Genomic DNA, 9,027 nt, shown 5'->3' with positions numbered 1-9,027 from the left:
TCATTGCAGAATGCTTTAAAAATACACAATTTTTAAAAAAAGAAGCATTCAAATACATTATTTGCAGTATGTAGTAATAGCTAACCAGGCAAAAAATACAAAGTAATTTCATTCATCTATCTCAAGAGAGTCGAGAAATGCAGTGAATTTTAGACCAACTCGTCTCAGATCTGTCCACATCCTACTCACATCATCAAGCTCCAAAGACTGATAAATAAAACACAGAACATTTTATTACTAAAAGTCACTTGCCTAATGAATGTAGGACACTGAACATGCCAAGATTCTATTATTAAGTTACATTTCTTCACTGAAAAGTGAATAGGCTTAGAGAGAAAAAGCTTCATGAAAACAGCAACCTTAAGCTGTATTCTTTCACCTTGTAAAATGAAGGACCAGGTGAGGGTTTAGAAATAACTGGCAACTAAGACTTTGTCTCCATACTAAGAAGTTTCACTTCTTGTGGGTTTTGGGGCATGTAGATGTGCTTACCCCAGGCAGAAGTAGTTTCCAGAGGCTGGGAAAAACTCTCAGGTGTCAGGTGTGAGATCTCATGCTACAGGTTATTCCTCCCAGAATTACTTGCAAAGAAAGAACATGACAGATTTCTAGCATTTGATCAGTTCTAGTTTACAGAAATGTGTAATTTTGAAGTGAATACTATAATATTATTTGCTGCCTTGCCCCTTTACTACAGTCAGACTGACACTAGCTGGAGGGATCCCTAAGCAAGAGGCCTGGACTGTAAAAGCTTCCTACAGGGCAAGCTCTATCAATTACAGCTCTTTTTAAAAACAATAGTAGCTATTGTTTACCTTTTTTTTGCAGGTGATTTTAATTTTTAAATTCTTCTAAATATGGCTAAGTGAAGCCTTTCAATTTTTTTTCCTGGAATGACAGAGTATGCAAAAGCCTCTCACAGCCACTGAATTTCCATATGTTGAACGTTATTTATTTATAACTGAAGATACAAAGTTCACTAGAGAGATCTCAGTTCTTTATTTTGCCAACAGGATGACTAATCAGCAAGTATGTGCTGGCCAGAGCATGGCAGCCATTCAGCTATGCACTAACCAGACAGTGCACACTATCTGAATCCACAGGGATGATCACAATTCTCAGTGGAAGATGGGAGGCTACTGAAGCAGAGGTGGGAGAGAATTTAGGGAGACAATGGAAACAAATCTCCAGGAATTTAGGCACAGTATATCCTGCTGTTCCTTGGACAACTTGTTTTCTTTCCTAATGTGGAAAATTCACAAAATTATGTTATTAGACAGAGAGAACTAACAACAGTTCAGACATGGCATCTGGGGTATGCAGCTATTGGTGATGGCTGATTTATAAGAATATTCCAGGTTGATTTTGGAAAGCTGCTAAGTCACTCACAGAAATGTACCATCCATCAGGACAATTTATTAAATCCTTTGCTATTTCTGTTCATCTATTCTTCAAGATCAAGAATCCTAATTTATGGCTAATAGAGGTTTTTGCTTTTTAAATAAACAAAACTCATGAGCTTCTGACTAGAAATTCCTTCTATTCAGATAGCTCTTTAAATACCACTTCTTTAGCTCTGGCAGTTTTACCAAATGCAATTGTAGGCTACAGACCTTCTCAGTTCTCTCCTGCTTTTGCTAAACAATTCAGATATCTTGAAAAGAGCAGACACTACATTGGCAGGAAAGAACCTTCTCCTTATTTTTCCTGCTAATTTCAGTGGCATGGATGATGGCATGTGCTGGGAATGGCTGACTAAGCCCCATTCTCTTGTTGCCAATCTAATGCGGATTGTATTTGTATTTCAGATAACTGAAATAATACTGATTCTGGTTTGTTGTTGTCTTTATCTGTAGTGTAGTACTATTTGAGCTCTCCTTCTGGAAGGTATGACTTCCAGTTTAAATACTTTTCAAGGCTTATTTCCAACTGTTTCATGTGCACAAATAAATGTTTACTCTTTTCTTCTGGGCATCTCATGCCATAGGAAACAAATCCACACTTTACTGTGTTGTTCCACAGGGACATGACAAAAGGCACCACTTAAATTCTAAACACCTTCACAGTTTATGCAAAATCTAATCACCAGATAAAAAAATCTTGCTCTAAGAAGTTTGCCTCATTCTTAGCTTTGATTACACTCACAGGGATCAATTTACCTGATTTAGACCTGGCAAAATCTTCACTAAGGCCTCCAGAATCCAAGCAATGCTGTAACAAATCCCAGACTACTGGGCCACACCAAAGGCCAAATGATATTTGAGTTACTCCTCAGTGAGGTTGATCAAATCAGCTGAGAGCAATGAGAACAAGCTTTTGACCTACATTTTACCTTTGCAATTTAAAACCAAACTTTACTTTAGCTTTAGCTATGCCTGAACCAGCTTTGCCTAGCTCAAGTTCTTTGTGTCTGATATCCTGGATAATTACATCTTTCTGAATGCCTCTCAAACAAATGGCTGCCTTCTATTTGTCAGTAAGACCAACTATTTAGAAATTGTTCTAAGATTATATAAGAATACCCAATTATAATAACAGGTGTCTACTGCCATAGAAGCACTGTTAAAATAAATAAATTTAAAAATAAATAAAACAGACACTTCCTCACTAAGAATAAACAGCTCAACTACACCTTACTTTACTGCACATTCAACTAGCTATAAGTGGAACATCAAACCAGACAATGCAGTTGTTTATGTTTGGATAATTGAGACACACTTCACTTTCTTTTCTCTCCTCCTCTTGCCAAAACATCTGACCTGTTTCTCCACAAGTGATTAATGAAATTTGGTTGATAAATGCAAATGTCTGGAGGCTGATTCTTTGAACTGTCTGTAATCAGAAAAATGATCAGCAGTACAAGTGTCAACTTGATAATCCAGAAAACAAACAGTAAAACCTGTTCATCACCCTCTTTGCCCTATATTTACCCAAGGCACATTTTTAAACACAGCCTTCTTGTGGGAACACCTTTCCAAACTGGCTAGCAAGGTGCATAGCTCACTCCCCATGTACAAAAAAAATGCTATCTAAGTAATAAAAACTTTAAAATCCTAAATGCCTATGTTTTCAATCAAGAATCTTACACTTTCTTGGAGTTTTTAACATGGTATTTTTAATGCCATCCTGAGAATTCTCTACCTCTTTTCAATGAAGTGTATTAAGACATAAAATAATTTTTCCTCTCTTGTTGGAGAATGGGCTTTCACTTAATAATCAATTAAAATTCATTTATTAAAGAGAAATATATAATTGAATGGAAAGCTACATGTCACAATGATTAACATGAATAACAGGGACACCAAGAGAATGAGAATAAAGCCTTTAAGCCTTCAATTATTATGCTTTTTCATAAAAGAAATGTCACAGCTTATTGGCAGTATAACAGATGCCTTCAAGACAAATCCAGAGAAAAACTGTGAATAGAAATAAACTCAGAAAACTATAGCTCTGATTTTGGCACAGGTGAAGGGGAATTTAAAATGTCTTATTCAGCTGTGATACAGGAAGTGAAAAATATAGGCCTAATTTAATGGCTTCTTTAAGAAGATGTCACTCATTCTTTCATATTAATACTTTCACTCAGCATCCCATTTAACTGTTATAGGCAGGTCATATATTCACAGTTCTTTTAGAAATTGGGAGATTAGACATTGAATTCTCTTCTGTAATTGCTTCATTGCTGCTTCTGCCTATCACCTTGGAAATGTTTCTTTCTGTCAAACAGCAGAGTCACTCTGCTTGAATGAATCAGGACAGCAAAACAGCTGTGACTGCACTAATGCAAAGGTATTTATGGAAACAAAATGCACAGTAAAAACATGCATTTGTTTTCCAAGCAGGGCTCATTAATTGGTGGCATTCTTTTAATACAATGATTTATGATATGCAGTATACTTTAAACTTAGTTTATCAGTAGTCTCAACAAGGAGTCAATTAGGACAGTTTGGAGTGAGGGTAAATGTGATTCTTGCCAAGAGAAAGGATTTTTTATTTTCTTTTTTTAAAAGCCTGATACAAGCAGAAAGGCTCCAGCTGACTGCTGTGTGGTCTGTCTCATAGCCCTTGCCTTTATTTATAACTCCTGTTTTTATGGCTTTAATTTCTTTCACCTTTGCCTTACCAACTTGCCTTACCAACCAGTTGTTACATTCTTTTTCTGCCCTGTTTCTTTTCCTCCTACAAACAAAGCTGATATTTATCTTTTTGTGGTTTCCTGCACACCCTTACAATGCACCAGAAGTGTAGCTCTAAAACAACAAGTGCTAATTATGGTTAAAAAGTGAGCCATTCACATGCAGTTACACCTAACCTCACTGCCAGCTTTTCTCTTTGTCATCTTTTCCAGAAATGTCATAAATATTCACTTCAATTTGCATTAATTACATTTCAGATCAGAAGGCACTCTCATACCATTTGTAGCAACAGCCACCCTGGAAAATTTAAATCAAATTAGGTGCTCCTTTCTCTAAAAGAACTAATATCAAGCTGTCCTAAGCTTCTTCAATGGCACAACATGGATCCCATAGGCCTGTACATGATTTGTGCTCAGGCGATCCCAGTAGGAAAATTAGTCCTGCTGCTTTCTGCAAATTAATCTGAATGCCTGCTTCATCTAAAACCATATATCATGATCAGATTTACATGTATGATCAGAGGTATCAGGCAGAAATATAAGAAAAACGTTCTCTGATCAGTAGAAGACAATAGTCCCTCTTATCTAGCGTTCTGTTTCAGTTTACAGTTGCCTGTGGACTGGGAGGAAAAAGTCCTGATGCTATAAGAGATCAACAGAAACCTCCAAACAACAAGATCATGCAGAAGGATGGTGATAAGCATAAACATACAGTACTGTTATGAGCATTTGTACCTCTGGGAGTATATTTTAATCTTGCAAAGGAGATTTCTCGGGCAGAAGAGTGTACAAGCAGGTACTGAATACACCAATTACAAAGTGCTGGCAGCTGTGGGCCAAAGTAAACAGAAGTAAGGGATTTGACAGTCCATTTAAAGCCAAAAAGTTCATTCACAGTAAAACAATAGCAATATCCTTCTAAGTGTCCCTGCCTGTCCAGTGGCTTCAACGTTCTCAGTATCTTTTTTCTTACCAAAGTGCCATTTCCAGTAGTGTATCTTCAGGAAACTGTGTCCCACATTAACCACAAACAGCTGTTGTCTCAATTGACAGTAATTGCAACTTGCAAGAATATAGTCACACACACACTTATTTACTAATTACTGTATTTTCAGTAATCCCAGTACCAGATTACAATTTTTTTTGTGCTTTTCTTAGGACAATTTCTTCCTTGCATTGTATTTTCCAATTTGCTGAAATGTTAATAATTCATCCTGTTAGCTTTTCTGTGATAAATTCTATGTAGTCATGAGTACACCTACTCCTCCCTAGCAGCTCTTAAACTTGTCCAGCAGCTTTAGTGTCACCAAACAAAAGGGAAGCATCTCAAAAAATATTACGTACTAACACATCCTGTGAAAATAAGACTCTGGTAGAGTGTCATAACCAAGTTCAGATACCCAACTGCACTAAATGCAAAATAACTCCCATGAGAGTAGGCTTCACTCTTTTTCATGTTCCTAAAACTAGTTGTTTTTACTTCTAATGTCTAAAGTGATATCAATGTTCCTACAGTGATATCCTGTTACTTGACTAAGTATCTAAGTGCAAATCCCATTTAAAAATACTGATTAATGCTCTCCAGTAAATTAGTTTCTGGTTGGCTTCATGGCACTACTATCCAAAACACAGTGCTAGCCTTTGATTTGAGTAAAGGCTTCCTTCTCCACACATCCACTTGCAAAGCTCTTGAATTTGCAAAATTGTTTGGTTTGACTCAAAACACTGTATATATGGTCAGGACTCAAAGCTGGGTTTTGCTTTTTTCTTTCAGACTTTTAGTGTCATGCCAAACTGGGTATTTATCCCAGTCTCAAACTGAATATCGGTACCAAGAGGCATCCAGAACTCCTGCAAAACCCCAGGTTTATTTTATCAGAGTCAATTAAAAATATTTTTAAAGCCTCAAAAAGCCTTGGTGGGGACCTCATCGTCTGAGGCGATGAACTTCAAACCCTTTCACTCTGTTGGTTGCAAAGGCGCCCTCTGGAAGGTTTGCCCCGCTGCTCTGTGGAATCTGGCACAGAACGGGTCAGGTTGGACGGGACCAGAGGGGGGCATCGGGTCCAACCTCCTGCTCCAGCAGGGTCAGCCCAGAGAACACGGCACAGCATTGTGTCCGGATGGTTCTGGAATGTCTCCAGTGACAGAGACTCCACAGCCTCTCTGGGCAACCTGTTCCAGTACCTGATCACCCACACAATCAAGAAATTCTTCCTCATGTTCAGGTGGAGCTTCCTGTGCATCAGTTTCTGCCCATTGCCTCTTGTCCTATTATTTGGCACCGTGAAAAGAGCCTGGCTCCATCCTCTTACACCGTTAGACATTTATACACATCAACGATGTGTTCCCACAACCTGGGCGCTTAACTGGATGCGGAGCGCGGTTTAGGGCACAGGGCGGGATGCTTTAGGCAGCGTCGCCATGTAAATGTCACCCCGAGCCTCCCCTGCCAGCCTGCCTCACTCAGCGCCGGCGGCGCCCCCGCTCCCTGGCGGAGCGCGCGCGCCCGAACCCTCGCGAGACGCCGCCGCTCGCACCCGCCTGTGCCACGTTCAAATGGGCCGGCAGCGCCGGGAGAGCGCGGCGGGCGCGCGCAACCGGCGGGCGGCCGCCCCGCCCCCTCGCGTCGCCTCCGCCAATCCGAAGCGAGCGGCGCCACTCCTCTCTGACGCGAATGGCTGGCGGCGGGCGCGGGGGCGGGGCCGCGGAGCACTCGGGGTCGCGCCGCTGGGGCCTAAGCGCGTTCCCGCTGCACGCAGGGCTCGGGTGGCGGCGGCGGCTCCCGACGCGCTCCCGCTCCGCCCCCTGCGCTGCCCGACGGGAGGTGCGATGGCTTCCCGCAAGAGCTCCAGGGCCACCGGCGGCAGCCCCAGCCCCGGCTCCAAGAAAGGTGAGCGGCGCTGCTACGAGAGCGAGGCAGCAGCTCTGCGGGGAAGGGGCGGGGGCTCCAGCGGCGGCCGCAGCCGGAGGGAGGGAAGGGCCCTCCCTGCGATGCGGGGCAGCCGCCAGGCAAAGTGCTGGGATGCTGCGCCTTCTCCCTGCCTCTGCTTCCCTTCCCTTCCCTTCCCTTCCCTTCCCTTCCCTTCCCTTCCCTTCCCTTCCCTTCCCTTCCCTTCCCTCCTGCCGGCCCCTCTGGTTCCTCCCGCGCTGTGGGAGCTGGGGAGGGAGACGCAGGGTCGGTGGCCGTGATGTGTCCCTCGTGTTCCCGCCGTCCCCTATCCCGGCAGTTCACGTGGAGGAGAAAGTTGTCGGGCCCGGGCGGCGGGGACTCCCCTCGGAAGCTCCCTAGAAGGGGTGAGATGAGCACGGGCAGGCCGCAGCATCCGTGGGTACCCCCGGGACCGCTTCCTCCCGGAGATGAGGTGGAACCGGGATGCCCCAAGTCTTTCATACTCTCGTATCCAAATTGTGATGTGGAATATCTCCTCAGACTGACCTGGTTAGGTCAAAATTATTAGATAGATCTGTTGTAGGTGGAGCACCTAAGCTGGTGGTTTCTGTAACTATCGAGGCTAGGAGGAAGAGTCTCAGAAAAATGCAGGCAGGGTTTTTTTTTGAGGCAGTGATCCCCCACCCCACCAATAAGGAACCCCTTGACAGATCAGACTGCTCACAGACCGCTGTGTGCGGACACTTTATGTAGGGAAAGTTTTGTGTTCATTGGCATTTCCCAGCATAGCAGTACGCGCCTGAGAGGGCAGAAAAGTGTCTGTACTGCTGGAGTCACCCGCAGCCATGCGCACTGTACGGGAGAAAGGAGGGCTTTTACCACACACCGAGTGTTTACGTGTCGTGGCTTCTTTGGATTCCAGTTTGGTGGGCACAGAGCTCCAGTGATAAAATGTGGTGAGGACACAGAAATAATATCTGTTGTCTCTCTTTGAATGTAGCAATCGTAGTGAGAACAATGTTCATTAAAGGCTGAGCCATATAGGATTAGTTTGCCTATCACATAATGAATTAAGAGGGAAAGATTTCAAATATACTTAAGCTTAAAAGAGTTTAGAAATATTATTGCAATGTTTATAGAAGTGTTTTTTTAAATTTTATTTTAAAATCCTTTTTTCAGTTGCTGGCCTATACTCTGTAGTCTATGTAAGTTACAGTTTTTGCTTGGACTGGACATGATCACCCAGTATTAAGCATGCTAAATCCAGATTTTCAATTTTAATGCCTTAAAAACCTACATCCCCGTTGTAATTTTGAATACTGAATATGGTAGTTAATATTTTAAATATCACTTTACATGTTTGTCAATATCTGAAAAATAAATTTATTGCTAAACTATCTCTGACTGAATAAAGAAAGCATTCTATGGGTTTTTATTTGTAGTCTGAGTAAAAATTTCTCTCTTTATATTAAAAGAAGTCTTTAGGGGGATGAAATAGTATGGGTAATGTGTTAGGCACTCTACTGACATGTAACCTCATTAATTTTTTGTGTACAACACTCCTAGTTAGAATCCCTTAGACAGCCATGGCAATTACAGTGTGAAGCTGATGCTGTTTTCATAGTTGCAGCTGCAGGGAGAGGTGAGGAATGGTAACTCCTGTGTGAATAAAGGAACAGCTGGAGGAGCAGAGTGCTCACAGCAGCCAGTCAGCTTTCCACAGTCAAGGGATGTGAGAGTCAGATGAGGAAATGATTTTGAGACAGCAAGTAATTGAGACTGAGAAGTATGAAAACCTCAAACCTGAGGCACTTTTTGCTTGGTAGAAATATTCACTTTCACAGCAGTTCTTAAAAGAGGATGTGGCTTCTTGCCAGGGCCCTGCTCACAGCTCAAGCCACTGAGGCTAACAGCTTATTTCAAAATCTGTGCACTCAAGACAATGCCAGCATCAGTCATCTGTTTTTAGGTCTCTCTAGCAGAAAATATTTACAGTAAA

At 42.1% G+C, this 9,027-nt stretch overlaps 1 protein-coding gene across 5 annotated transcripts in view; it reads left to right on the top strand.

Moving 5' to 3' along the window:
* Nucleotides 1-6,800: 6,800 nt before the first annotated feature.
* The window catches only part of ASPH (aspartate beta-hydroxylase), a 111,986-nt gene continuing 109,759 nt past the window's right edge, over nt 6,801-9,027 (top strand). For all 5 annotated transcript variants that reach the window (XM_064706148.1, XM_064706152.1, XM_064706147.1 and 2 more), the window contains exon 1: nt 6,801-7,028. In XM_064706148.1, coding sequence (XP_064562218.1) covers nt 6,968-7,028 — 61 coding nt within the window. In that variant the 5' untranslated portion in view covers nt 6,801-6,967. The remainder of the gene's footprint in view (nt 7,029-9,027) is intronic.

The sequence above is a fragment of the Zonotrichia leucophrys genome, chromosome 2 (assembly GCF_028769735.1).
Source record: "Zonotrichia leucophrys gambelii isolate GWCS_2022_RI chromosome 2, RI_Zleu_2.0, whole genome shotgun sequence".
Classification (NCBI taxonomy): domain Eukaryota; kingdom Metazoa; phylum Chordata; class Aves; order Passeriformes; family Passerellidae; genus Zonotrichia; species Zonotrichia leucophrys.
Note: the sequence above shows the minus strand (reverse complement) of the source record. Positions and strands in the feature narration are given on the sequence as shown.